The 14,567-nt window shown below is 38.2% G+C and overlaps 1 protein-coding gene across 1 annotated transcript in view; it reads left to right on the top strand.

Annotated features, from left to right (window-relative positions):
* The window catches only part of LOC141532411 (odorant receptor 85c-like), a 38,646-nt gene extending 24,313 nt beyond the window's left edge, over positions 1 to 14,333 (top strand). The window contains 3 exon segments of the mRNA XM_074250741.1: positions 103 to 826; positions 14,004 to 14,305; positions 14,307 to 14,333. Coding sequence (XP_074106842.1) covers positions 103 to 826; positions 14,004 to 14,305; positions 14,307 to 14,333 — 1,053 coding nt within the window.
* The last annotated feature ends 234 nt before the right edge of the window (positions 14,334 to 14,567 follow it).

The following is a 14,567-nucleotide window of genomic DNA, read 5'->3' as shown; positions in this document are numbered from 1 at the left end:
GAAAAACTGGTCCCTACTGCACTTTCAATAAAAGCAATTAATAATAATAAATTATTCATAAAAAAATATACATACATATATATACTCACATATATTTTACAGATTTTTTTTACTATATCTCCAATCGTACAACTTTCTATCCGATGTGGTCATACCGAAGAATATCTTGATTGTTTTTTAATAGTTGCGTTTGGTCTTTTACTATTCAGTAAGCTTTATTTCATTTATACTGATCGACATAATCTCAGTTACATTCTGAACTCAGCATTTGAAGACTGGGAGCTTATTAGAGATGAAAATGAAATAAGACAAATGATAGATTGTGCACAGACTTCCAATAAAATGGCAACTATTTTTTATTGTTCTGGAATGGCATCATTAGTATCATATATTGCAAAAACTACTATTTTTGATGAACCAAGCGTAAAAATCATTTCAGACTCATTGAATAACACTGTTTATCTACTCGGACATAAATTCATACTTCCTGGAAGTTGTCTGTACAACAATATCAACCAATATTTCTATTACCTTGTTTTCGTCAACCAATGTGGACAGATGATTATTACATGTTCTACAAATTTAGGTACTGATACAATGTTTGCAGCAATTACAGGTCACATTTATATACAATTTGATATTCTAATGGAACGTATGAAAAAGTTTGGTAAAAATCAAGATGATATAAACGCGAATTCTCAAGAGTTGGGAAGAATTGTTCAGAGACATCAAAGTTTGATTTTGTCAGCAGAAACTTTGGAAAAAGTTTATAATAAAGTTATATTCGTTCAAATGTTCACCACTGTATCAGTGCTTAGCGTTGAAGGTTAGTACACAGAAATAAAAACAATTACTCTAGCGAATTCGTTCATAATAAAATAGTTACTAAAGCTTACGCAAAATATTTGAATATACATAAAATATATTTATTTAAAACTACTCTCAAATTAGTTGAAAGTAGATTAGAGTCAAGGCTTCAAATATCGACCAGTTTCGATGAAATGAACATAAATACATTATTTTTAAATTTATTCAAAGAGTTTTTGAGCTTAAGCGAATGTTATGATTTTTTTTATAGTTTTGACTTACAAGCTATAATACTGTTGTTTATAAAATACATAATAATAGACATTTAATTGTAATACTTGACGTTACAGCCGATTTATTTGAGTATTGACTTTTATGCACTAATTATTGACCGTCTATCTTCCAAATACCAATCAGAGGTATTATGCTTATTAGACTTACAAATATCTTTTATTTTTAATCTATAATAGTTTCGACATTAGGTAATCTATTCACTGATATATTCATATTTTCAGTATTGTTGTTAGTTATATAAGGTACCCGCGGATAATAAGGCCTGTCGAGGAATAAAGCCTAAGCGATAGAAATGCTATTTAAAACAACCTAGTCCGCTAAAGACTTCTTTAATAGAAGCGTTCAGCATAGAAATGTCGCTACAAGTTTATCGAGTCCCGACACAACGTTTCTTGTCTTCTATTTTTCATCATCCGTGATATGCTATAGCAGCGCCGAAGAATTCCTAAAAATCGATTTGAGTAAATAGTAAACATTTTTTATAATTTTATATTTAATAATTTAAAATCATTGTTCTAATTTTTATCAACATCGTAAAAAGTACTGTTGCACAATTTCAGTGATGATTGATCTCTAATAACAATTCACAATATCTCCCGAACGAATCAACCGATTTTGACCGAATTAGGAGCGATCAACGTTGTTTTTCAAGTTCAAAGGCAGATTAGTTTTTGAAGTTGGTCGATAAAGCCGTTCAAAAATTATTCCTAAAAAGTACGTTCCAATCTGTTCAGTCGTTCAAAAGTTATAAGCGAATCACACACACACACACACACACACACACACACACACACACACACACACACACACACACACACACACACACACACACACACACACACACACACACACACACACACACACACACACACACACAGTGTGTGTGAAAACTCGATTTTCGAAAAGCGGGGTTAAACCGATAACTTCCCGATTTTTGAAAATTTTCAATTTTATTAGCGGGAAGTTAAAAAAATTTGTGCCACTTGGGTGAACGTGTATCCCAAGCGACACAAAAAATTTTTTGGTGATGTTTTGTTCAATTTAAGTTTACAATTGTAAATTTCTGACTTCTTGTTAAACAAAATTTCCCAGAAAGTCAACATCTTATTTTGTGACGCTTGAGATACTATAATGTGATGAGAACGGTTTTTTTTTAGGTTGTGAAGTTGTATTACTTTGTAGAAACGTTTTATCGTCAAATGATTTTTTATAAAAGTACTTTGTAGGTAATTCATATTTACAAAATTTCTTAATTATAATAATTAATATTCTTCACTTGCACAACCTATAGTAACGTCAATTTGGAGATCCTGATATTTTTTCGAAGCAATAGCAGACGGCCAGAGACTATGATTAAGACATTTTTTTGAGCCTAATAGAAGACATATGAGGGTCGGTGTAGTCCAAGCTGTGGTATCGGTACCGGTACAGCACCCCTTGCTTTAGGCAGTATTCTGGGTATCGTTGGGGGTCATTCTCCACCCCTTTCGATATTCGATCATACCAGGCGTTGTCCCAGTCCAGGGCATCGATAACGAGCGTGGCCACTTCGTCTGGGGATCTCCCGTCTATTTCGTCGCTCGGGTGCAGGCGAGATAGTGCGTTGGCGACCTTATTCCATTTTCCCCGGTGGTATACGACGTCGAAATCGAACTGTTGCACGGCTAAATTCCATCTCGCAACGCGGACGCTGGGACTTTCCATCGTTTGCAGCCATTTCAGCGACTGGTGGTCCATAATTACCGTGAATTCGTAGCCTTCGAGATAGGGTCTCAGCTTCTGGATCGCCCAGATGACGGCCAAGCACTCCTTCTCGGTCACGGTATAGTTACGCTCGGCTTTGTTTAGCGTGCAGCTCGTGTATGCAATAACCCGTTTCTGTCCGTCCTGTTCTTGCGTGAGCACGGCACCAATGCCTATGTCCGTTTGTAAGCTGAAAACCTATGCCTGGCGTTCGTTTATAAGTTGAAAAGCTTCGAGAAATCGGGTGCTGCTAGCACTGGTGCGATCTATAGGCTATCTTTTAGTTTCTCGAACGCGCGTTGTTCCGTCTTATCCCATCTCCAGAGTTTTCTCTTTTGGAGAAGCGACGTCAGGGGTTTGGTCAGTTCTGTACCGAAAGGAAGGAATCGTCGGTACCATGATATCATCCCCAGGAACCTGCGCAGTCCCTTCGGGTCTCCTGGTGGCTCGATCTCGGCGATCGCTCGTACTTTTTCGGGGTCAGTCCGGATGCCGTCCTCGTCAATCACATGTCCCAGATATACCGTGCTCCTTTCCAGGAAGCGGCTTTTCTCGTGATTGACTTTGAGGTTCGCGGCACGTAAACGTTCTATCACTTTGCCCAGAATCTCCATATGTTGGTCGAGCGTCTCGCTGATGACGATTATATTGTCCCGAGAGGGATCTGCCAGTAGCCGCTCTTCAGATCGATGGTACTAATGTACTTGGCTCGCCGGAGTTTGTCCAGTGATGCATTTACGTGGGGGATCGGAAAGGCGTCCTTCTCGGAGACCTTATTCACTCTACGAAAATCTACGTAGAACCGATAATTGCGGTTTTTCTTTCGGACTAGCATCACAGACGAATTCCACGGGCTGTTGGAGGGTTCGATGACCCCCTCCTCGAGCATTTGATCGACTTCGCGGTTCATTATCTCCTGCATTCTTGGGTTCTTCGGGAAGTATCCTGTTTTGATCGGTTCGGTGCCGGTGTAAATTATAAAAAACTTAACATTAATTATTTATTTTACCGGATCTGGGTGTTGAAAATAACTTTATAAATCACTCAGTAATTAGTGTTTCTCGTTTATTATATAAAAATTCACAGCTTAAAATTAGTGAACACTTTGACTTAATAACTATCGGAAATTTTACTTCATAATTTATTTAACTATTTAATTAATTAATATTAGAATTAACATTTAATAAAGCATGTGAAACACTGTGAGTTGAATTATACATAAGTGATCAATTGTTGGCACCATACACAACTGTTATTTTAATTTAATGATAAGAGCGTGAGATTAATCAATTAAATTGACATTTGATTATTAGATATATTAAATTATTTCGTTAGTTTGTTGAGTTAATTTTATCACAATCAAATTTATTAATGACGCGACAATAATTGTTACGAGCGATGAAACGAGTGAAGATCACGGAGACGAGTATATTTGATAACTAACTGCATCAGCATTCACAAGAGCGCACAGAAAGCTAGCGATTATAAGATTAAGTGCATACCTGGTGATTGGTGACATCACTTCATCCAGGCATGACATAGATTTGAGAAAATGACAAATTTTATATTGATGAGTCATACATAATTTAATAATTAATCCAGAATATTATTTAATCTCTTGTGAATGCTGATTGTACGAAATTGTTAACATGATCCCGAAATACTGGCATAAACAATCGAGGTTATAACTTAATTACATTAATGATTAGAATATTGAAGAATAATAATTATTAGACTATAATTGATACCTGTATTTTCAATGATGAAATCCAAATTGAATTGACGCTGTGTCGAATTGCACGAGATGCACTTAGTGGTTAGATATATTGAGCACATGTAGCAGGCTACCGCGTGTAAAATAATTATGCCGGTTGGCGCGTAACCGTCTACGTGCCTGGGGAAGTTGACCATCAGGGTGCGCGTCAGTCGCAGCACCACTGATGAAGTAGAGTGCGGATTTACCAAATGTTCTGGCACGAACATTTGGTATTTATGCAACAGCCGGGTTTTAATTTGATTCGGTGCGTCGCGCACCGCGCGGGTCCTTTAATCCCATCGTCCATCTGTAACCACCCTTTTATGTCGTGCTGCGCGATCTCGAAATCGTATGGCAACTCCATTGCGTCGAAGGACTTTCATTCTCGGATTAGCCGGTACCCTAATGTTCCAAGGTTGTCCATGCCCAGGAGCATGTCGCTGGCGTTGCAGGGACAATATAGAAGGGTAGGATGTAGGCCCGATCCCGACCAAAACGTGGACCCAGGCTTTTTCCATAGTTTGTATCACATGGTTCACTAAGATGGACCCTCTTGTCTGGGCCGGATTAAATTCGGCGTGGAGTTGCTCGTGACGGATAAAATTCCAGGTACGCTGAGAGATGATGTATGCGGTGGCCCCGGTGTCTAACGGGGCATGTATCGTCGCTCTGCCTAGCCTAATCTCGGCGAATGGGCGTGTGGTTTTACTTGGATTGGCTGGAATTGCCCGTGTTCAGTGTTGGCATGCAGGGTGTTTGGGTGGGTTGTCGTTTCACGGGTTCGTTCCCGGCGCTGGTTGCTTCCATAGGTGTCGTAGGCCGCTGCGGGAAGCTCGCACTGGTCCTGTTGGCATTTCCCGGTCCTGGGCTAGGACAATCTCGGGACGTCGTGCCCAGCTCACCACATCGACTGCAAAATTTGATCCATGGGTTCGGGCATTGCTAGCAGTTGTGGTCCTTTTCGCGGCATTTCCAGCAATGGTCCCTCCAGTCGTACTCCATAATCTCCAATGGGAAGGTTCGCGTCGGGTTCGGTGGTTGGAGGGCTACCGCTTTGGTCTCCATCGACCAAGACGTCCTTTCTTGCGAAGTCAGCTGCTCGTTTTCGCCGGTGAGGCGTAGCATTTCCGTGACGTTCGTAAATTCGGTTCGCTTCATGTACCGTCTGCATTTCGGTCGTAGGTTTTGGTACAGGCGGTTGAGCCGGGCCGTCGCGGACATCTTGCCGTGTTGTCACATCAGTGTTTGCAGCTGAGTGCTGTATTCCGCCGTAGGTTAGGAGGTTCCTTGCATCCGATTACGGATCTACTCCTCTAGCTCTAGTTCCAGGCTTGGAGGTAGGTAGAACGCCTTCAGGGCGTTGCTGAAGTCCTCCCAGGATGCCCATTCCCGTTTGTTATTTCGGTACCAGAGCAGGGCTTTATCGCGGAGAAGCATGGGGATGCAGGGTACCAGTTGGTCGAGTTCGTAGCCATAGCTTTCTGCTGGCTCTTTTATTGGCTCCAAGAAATCTTGGACGTCGCGTTCCCCCTTAAAAATGACTCCCCACTTCCGGACCATATCTCTGCATCGGCATTCGTTAGCGTCGGTTTGCGGGTTACGTGATCTTGGTGCGGAGGCGCCGGAGTGGCCCCCTCGCCCTGGTTCACACGGTCTTGTCGTGGTCTCGTCTCGGTGTGTTGTCCCGGGGGCTGTTCGCGTTCTCACGCGATTTGGGCGTGGATTTCGTGTCTCAAACGCTCTCGCAATCGTTGTTCCGCCGGTTCTTTCTCAGCGTGCTCGTTTTCACGTCGCTCTCATTCTTCTTGCTCTCGCTCATTCTTTTCGCGTTCCGCTTCGTCATTTTCGAGATTCGCCCATTTCCGTAACTCACATTCGAGTCTCTCCCGGATATCGTTCTCGATCCGCTCTCGTAATTACCGCTTGGGTTCCTCAGTCTCAATTTCGGCCCGTATCTGCTCCTCCTGGAGCCGGTCCTCTTCTTCAGCTTCCTCGGTTTCCTCTTCATCGATGGGTCGGTATCTTTCCTCGCCCTTGAGGTCATCATCACGAGTATCGCCTTCGGGGTCGTCGAGGCCGTCCAGTTCGATCTCAGATCGGTCGAGATCGGCTAAGAGTTTATCGTATCGTTCCGCGCGGTATCCGTTGGCTGTTTTCAATCGATTCAGTGCAGTTCGCAGGAGAAACCGTAGCTCGACAAACTTCTCATCCGGTTCGAAGGTTATCCGATACTTTTCGAGTTCTTTCTTGACCTCTTTCTGTTCCGGTTTTTGGAGAAACGAAAGAAAGAAAAAACGTCTACTTTTACTTTTTACCCGCTATTCCATGAAAACTACGTCACGTTTCTCAGGTCCCTGTTCGAGCGCCAGATTTGTAACGGGTAAATTTGGGAGGTTTTAATTTCCCCCTTTAAAAATGAGAATCGTATAGCTAACTTAAAACAAATATAGTAAATAATTTCGATAAATCCCCTGCTCAAATTTACAGCTCGCCTTTACAAATTATCACCTTTACAAAAAAAAGACAAACACACGCATGCGTCCTTTCCGCGTTTTTGGATTTTTCTGTTTTACCAACTGACGGCAAAGCAGGAACATAATCGGCTTAGATTTTACTGCGGCTATATTCTGCTTTATCGACTGTGTATCTTCAATAATTCGCGGGCTACAGTTCGCGGCGCTAGTGGGTCAGTTCCCTGCTCGAGATTTCCCTGGAGAAACAAGAGGATAGCCTCCAGCTCCCTCCTCCCGCGGTGCTGCCCTCCCACGTCGAGGTATCTAGCCGACTTCCTCGACCTCCTAATTGTAGACCCCCAAGGATTGAGAGGATAACCTTCAGATCAATCCCACCTACTCGGCTATGATTGCCTGCCGTATTCTGACAGAAGGTCGGAGTAGCGGGAGTCTGTATTACCCGCAAGAGATGAGCTCCACTTACCTTGGTACAGCCGTACTCTGGGTAACTCGAGTTCCTTGGCATTTTTCCCTTGGATAGCCTCCACGGGGAAAATCGTCTCAGTGGTACTGGTCAACTTTTCGGCAGTCGACTTTAACATTTCCCAGACGGTTCTCTCCAAGCGAACGTTACTCGTCATCTATTGCCGGGCTTGGAAGCTCGGAAAACGCAAAAATAATTCTAAGTTTTTAGTTTCAATATTAATTTTTGACTAAATTATTTTCCTCATTAAAAACTTGCTCGGGACTTAAAATAATTTTTGCGTTTCTCCAGTCGTCATACGGCGCAGTAAAAGAATTCATACGGCGTTCTCCAGTCCAAATTCTACGATTTTGGTTTCTCCAAAATTCGAACCCATCCTAACGGAGATTTAGCGCACCCCAGAATTATAAATAAATAATAATAATCGTAACAACAATTCTCGTTTTGCCCAAAAAGACGGTATACGCGAGACAAAAAATAATTTTCATTCGATGGGTTTCATTGGCAAAATTCCAATTTCGGTATAGGTTTATAACTATATATGGTCTAGAGTTAGCCATATAAAAATAATAACAAAAAAATGTAAATAAATAATAATCTTTCGGCTCTTTAATGCCATCTCGCGTCGGCTCAGCCGGCACAACATACCCTATTCGCTGGGTGTGTCATAAAATATAAAACAATCAACCCAAAACACATATATTAAACAAAATTATAAATGACAGTAATCGAATTAATGAACAAATAAATAATAATAATAAGTAATAAGCAAATCGATGATATAACAAAAATAAACAATTTCTTTGAGATTTCGGTTCTTGGGTCGCCACCTCGTTGACAGTGATCTCTCTGTTGCACTACCGATAAACTTTGCATCACCGATTTCGCTGAAACTTGGGCATTTTTTTCTACCCCTGGAAGGTTACTGTGATTTATTACATATTTTTTTATTCAGCCGATCAGAAGATATGAATTTTTGCAAATTTCGGAGGTTATTTCTTTAAATAGCCGTAGCTTGCCGAGGAATTGTCCGATTTACGTTTTTTTAACTTCCCGCTAAGGAAATTGAAAATTTTCAAAAATCGGGAAGTTATTGGTTTCACCCCGTTTTTCGAAAATCGAGTTCTCATCAGATCTTGACGTTTTGAGGTCCTAGGAAGCTTCCCTGACTAGTCCCGCGATGATGTCCGTATGTGTGTGTATGTGCGCGTGTGCGTGTATGTGTGCGTGTGTGTACATGTGTGTGTGTGCATCTGTGTGCATGTGCGAGTGCGCGTGTGTGTGTGTGACTATGTGAGTATGTGACTTGCTTATAACTTTTGAACGACTGAACCAATTGGAACGTTTCCTGGGAATTTGAACCGATTCGGACCGATAAATTTTGAGAAATTTCGAAAAATCTGAAAAAAAATAAAAAAATCATTTTTGAAAGTGGTTTTCTTGAAATATCTTTCAAACGGCTCGATCGATTAACATCAAAAACTAATCTGTCCTTGAGCTTGAAAAACCACGCCGATCGTCGCAAATCCGGTCAAAATCGGTTGATTCGTTCGAGAGATATCGTGAACGAAAGAAAACCAAAAAAAGTGTTTTTTTGACATAACTTCATCATTTCTTCTCGGATCATTTTTGATGATATAAAATAATTTTAGAGCTCAGAAAACCACGTCGATCGCCGCCAAAAACGTGGGAATTGGTTGATTAGTTCGAGAGATATTTTCGATAAAATATTTGGAAACAAGTGTTTTTTTAACATAACTCCGACATTGTTTGGAATAACTTTTAAACGGCTGCACTGATCGATTTCAAAAACTAATCAGCTATTAGCATTAAAAAATTACGTCGATCACCGTCAAACCGGTCGAAATTGGTCGATTCGTTCAAGAAATATTATGAACGAAAGAAAACCAAGCAAAGTATTTTTTTTTTAGAATTACTCCAAATTTCCCAGTTTTATCAATTCAAACTTTAAAATTTTTTATGAATCTGAAAAAATTGCGTCAACTACGGCCAACCGCGTGAAAATCGAGTGATTCATTTAAAAGTTAGTGCGGTTTGAAAATTAAAAAAATATTGTTCTATGATACTTTTATAAGACTGTTGAGCTCGAAGAGCTCAAAAATGTCATTAGTGCAGTTTTATGCACCTAGGTATGGAATTAGCGGGAAGTTGCACGGATAGCCTTCAGGGTCTACCGCTTTTCTAATGTTTTTTCATAAATTTTTCATAAAGTTCTTAAAAAAATAAAAATTTTGGAACTAAAAAAAAAAAGAGATAAGTCGGACGATTTCTCGCCAAGTTATGGCTATTTGAAAAAAAAAAATCCTCCGAAATTTGCAAAAATTCTTATAGATAAGCATATAGATGTTAGACATCACTTTGTAAGGAATGAGTAGGCTTCTTAAGGGATAGATGTAAAGTATCGGTGTATAGAAAGAATGCCAACGGATCTGTTTACGAAAGGTCTGAGTGGTAGTAAAAACAGAAAATGTGTAAGTAATATAGGCATTGTAAATAGTGTGTTTGAGAGATTGGATTAGCATGCACGCACTATGTACCTTGAGTGAGGGTGTTGAGGGGAAAGGCTCATAGTCCTAGTAGCTTCTCGAATATAGTGTATACCTACGACCTTAGTCTACTGTAGTATATCAGTTCCTACCAGTACACCATCCTAATTCGTGCATTTAGATGCACGTGTAGCTTGTACTTATATACTTTGTGACGTGGTAGATTTTTATTCAACGTCCAATACTTGGGGTATTATAACCTTTGTAACAGTTTTACCTGCTCCGGTTAGCCCCTAATCAATTTTATAAATAACTAAACAAAACTAACAACAATAAAAATTATCAGGGCGCCACCAGGATTATTAATCACGGTTCCTGGAACCGGTCCAGAGCTGAGAAAACTTATCTTAGGGTAGAGAGAGTGGAGGAAGGTGCTGTTGAATAATAAAAATTTATTTAACAATATACCGGTATTTATTAACAATAAAAATTTTACAAGCTTAACAAATTTAAGCGCTCACTCACACATTTATAATCTAACGAAGCGGAGAATAACTGCGAAATAAACGATATTTACAAACGAACCTTCCAATGACGATACGATGACTAGACGGGCTTTTTCGAACAAACGGTCTCCCACACCTGTCTTAGAACTAAACTTAAAATTAAACGTCCACCGGACGATCAAAACTAACTAACTTACACACTTTTCTACTTAAAATTAAGTCCACAGGACTACCGAACTTAACACTATTAACACTCTCTATCACGCATAACCCGTTCAATTCTTCACACACATAACCCACACTTCGCTTAATTGATTTTTACTTTATAAATTTTAATAAATCAAGGGTAATTAAATTTTAAATAAAATATTTAAATTAAATTATTCAATCATTAGTAAATTAATAAAACGACAACAATATTCAATTTACAACCAATTCTCAAATTCCAATTGTTAATTTTAATTCCGTTAAAATATTAGATGGATTAAAATTCCTCAGTAACTTATAATCATGGTCTTAAGAATATAACAATACTTATTTAGAACAAAAGGTCTTAATGCCTTGAATTAACTTTTGATAACTAAGTAACTCACAATATAAAATTCTCAATCACGTTCAAAATTATTAACATAAGTTTAATTAACTAATTCTGATCAAACTTTTACTATGATAATTCTAACTCACTTAACTGATTTCTTGGACTTAATGTACACGCCGATAATTATCAAGTTCAGTAATTTTAATTTAACTACTTCACGGACTTAATCCCCAAAATTTACTAAATTTCCACGTGATATAATTAATTTTACAATATAAATTAATTTTCGATAAATTTTCCTAATATAATTTTCTTAATAATTTTCTACCCTATAATATTCTCAATTAATAATTTTCTTACTATATTTTTCGATCGGTATTGTTTTCAATAATAAATTCTTACTATAATATTCTTAACAATTAATACTTAATAATTTTCCGATCTATCCTATTTTCAATAATAAATTTCAAATATAACAATCCCAGTAATTAATTCCTAATATAAAATATTGTCAACTCGTTGATCAGTTATAAAAATTCGACACGAGTCGAAATAGTCAATTTCAATTGCTAGAACATTCGCTAGTCAAGTCTTGGTTGACCTTGGGTATTGGAATTTATGCGACACAAAACTGACGCTTGACGAAAATTCCACGAATAAAAATTTATCTATTTTTCTCAATGACCAAAGTTAATCAATTTTACTCAGTTAATTATTGAAAAATTAATTTAATGAATTTTCTTAGATGTTAGTTAATTGATTGAAAATTTTTAGATATTAAAAATTTCCTCCGCAAGGTCGATCGAGCGATCCCCGGGTATAAACCCCCATGAAAATCACTCAATCCAAAAAACTAGCAAATGTTCTACGATTTATTTATTGAGAAAAAAAAAGAAAAGAAGAGGAATGATAGACCGAGTACAAACCGCGGTCTATCTTCCACCCACGGAATGAAATAATGTACCTGGGTAATTGTCTTACTACGTCCACGATGTCTGTCTACCGTGGTGAGTCCTCCAGGTACCGGTTGTTAGATTCTTTTTCACTCCGGTGAATTGTCCTCACTCTACGTTCAGTTTTTCCTGTAACAGAGCCAATGTTAGAAATATTGTCTAAAAGATTGGAAAGACAATCTTAAAAAAAATCATCGCAGCGTTCCGAAAATTCACGTGCGAAAAAAAATTAATTACCTGCTGTTTCGTTGAGTAGTGACCGGTGCGGCTGACTATCAAACCTCTTCTGATTTTGTCACTCTCCGACTCCCGAGCACTTACCCATTCCACCCCCCTCTTAATTACTAAACGGAAGACCCCGAAGATCGGGGCGCGCCAGTGCTGAGTCGACTAATTATCGATCTCTGGCGACTTATCGATTTAGGGTAATTTACCCTGTTACACCTTCCAGGCTCGAATCTAATGTCGTAAATGTTATGTGTTAATGAAAGAAAATATGGCTTATTTTTATTGAATTTATTTTGTAATGCGTAACGCTGAACGAGTAGCGGAGATCGGACGAGTCACAGCGAGTACGAGGCTACGATGTAGAGCGATGAGGGTAGCGATCCGACGACACCAAGCGAGTAGCGAAGCGAGCGACACACCGAGCAGCGTAAACACCTGAGCGGTCTGAGGTCAAATCGATGATGCAGATGTTACTGAATTTACTTTTAAATAAAACCGCAAGACTTTAGAATTAGTTCAATCCACTAGAGGCGTTTGAGTTAGGAAAAAAAACATTTCTGGGTTTTAGAATCAAAGCAATGGACCGAGGTCAATTATCAACTGGGATCAATTCCGAGGGAAACGACGACTAGCGCTGCCAACTTCAACGAAGGAAGAAGCAAACACTTCTTCATGGAGAAGGATTCGAGGCTGGACTGTCGACCGATACGGACGCGCTTTTGCGCGTTCTGCAACATAAATTTAATTTCGTAGTCATGTCGCAATTGTGGTTTAGTAGAAATTAATTTTGTAACTTGTAGTAAAGTACTTAATTTCTAAGAATTTTATTTATCGAGTCGATCACATGAAGCTCTCCCGAGCTGCTATGACGAGGATGACGCTCTGTTGCTTAGTAACCCGTCGTTCTTGTTCAATGTTGAATCCAGCGTTTAGAGTTCACGTTGTAATTTTGTAATGCATTCTTTTTTATGAAATAATACGCGAGGATTCGGCACTTTATGATTATTTTTTTATATGCTGTTGTTGAAGTATGGATGCGAGTGTGTACAAAAAAGTTGAAGTAACAACGTTTTATTTTGAATTTTTGTTAAAAATTAATATCGACCGCCCACGTATATTTTGTGAATTCATGTTATCTTTTTTTAATTCTTCTGGCTTTATTTTGATTAATTTTAAGAATTTATTTCATTTTGCAATCCTATTTTTTCAACGATGAGTATTTTAGCATGGCCTGCCGCCCTGAGGAAGAGGTAAGAGCTAGCCGAAGTCGCTGTATTATCTAATTGGAGATTATTCTCCTGGCGCCCTTTGTAATTTTTTGTATGCCAAAATTTGTTATGAACGGTGAGTCTAGTTTGGTAAGTCCCCAGGTCAGGCAAAACCCTGTTATAACTTGTTATATACTTGAATGTTATAACCACGAATATATCTATTTATTATTTACTATTTTAATCCACTCCTTTTGTCAGTTTTAAAATAAGTCGTTATGCTGCCTGGTCAATATTTGAAGCGTTTATTTTAATAAATCTCAAAAATTATATAATTTTTTAATTTTACATCAGTTCGTGTTTTTAATTTTTTCACTTTAAAAGTTCACAAACCGTATTAAATTTTAAAACCTGAGTCAAAATAACACGTATTTTCTAAAAAAAAGTCTTTCAATAACACATTATAAGTCATCACTAGAGAACATATGTAACTAGAATTGATAAATAGTTTTTTCTTTACTCGTAGGTATGAGCTTAATCATAAGTGTAAATGACAAGAATACGGTAAATTTCATAAAATCTATATGCATAATCAATTTCATGCTGTTTGAAAGCTACTTATATACGTATCCAGCTGATAATTTAGCAAATCGTGCAGAATCAATGCTTAGAGCTATCTACAGCAGTAATTGGTATGATATGCCACCGCATGTTACTAAAAACCTAGTTTTTATGATGATGCGCATCAATTTACCACCATATCTGACATGTGGTAAATTTTTTTATATGACTAGAAGATCATATATGGATATTATAAAGACATCTGCTTCGTATTTATCAGTATTACGTATTATGATACAATAGAATAAGTGTATACTAAAAGTTATGATATATTCACTATTAGCGTAAATGCTATGTGAGACGTGTTCTAAAACTGTCTGAGATTTCATTTTATCTACTTCATTATATATAAATAAAAGTCTTGAAATAATATAAAATTAATAGTATTGACAAATCAAAAAATGAGATAATGTTCTTAGTGAACGACATCATTTGAGTTTTTGAAAATTTCAATCCTTATATTCGTAAA

This window comes from Cotesia typhae, unplaced genomic scaffold (genome assembly GCF_013202065.1).
Source record: "Cotesia typhae breed Kobodo isofemale line unplaced genomic scaffold, CoteBio_Ctyphae contig_59, whole genome shotgun sequence".
In the NCBI taxonomy this organism is placed as follows: domain Eukaryota; kingdom Metazoa; phylum Arthropoda; class Insecta; order Hymenoptera; family Braconidae; genus Cotesia; species Cotesia typhae.
Note: the sequence above shows the minus strand (reverse complement) of the source record. Positions and strands in the feature narration are given on the sequence as shown.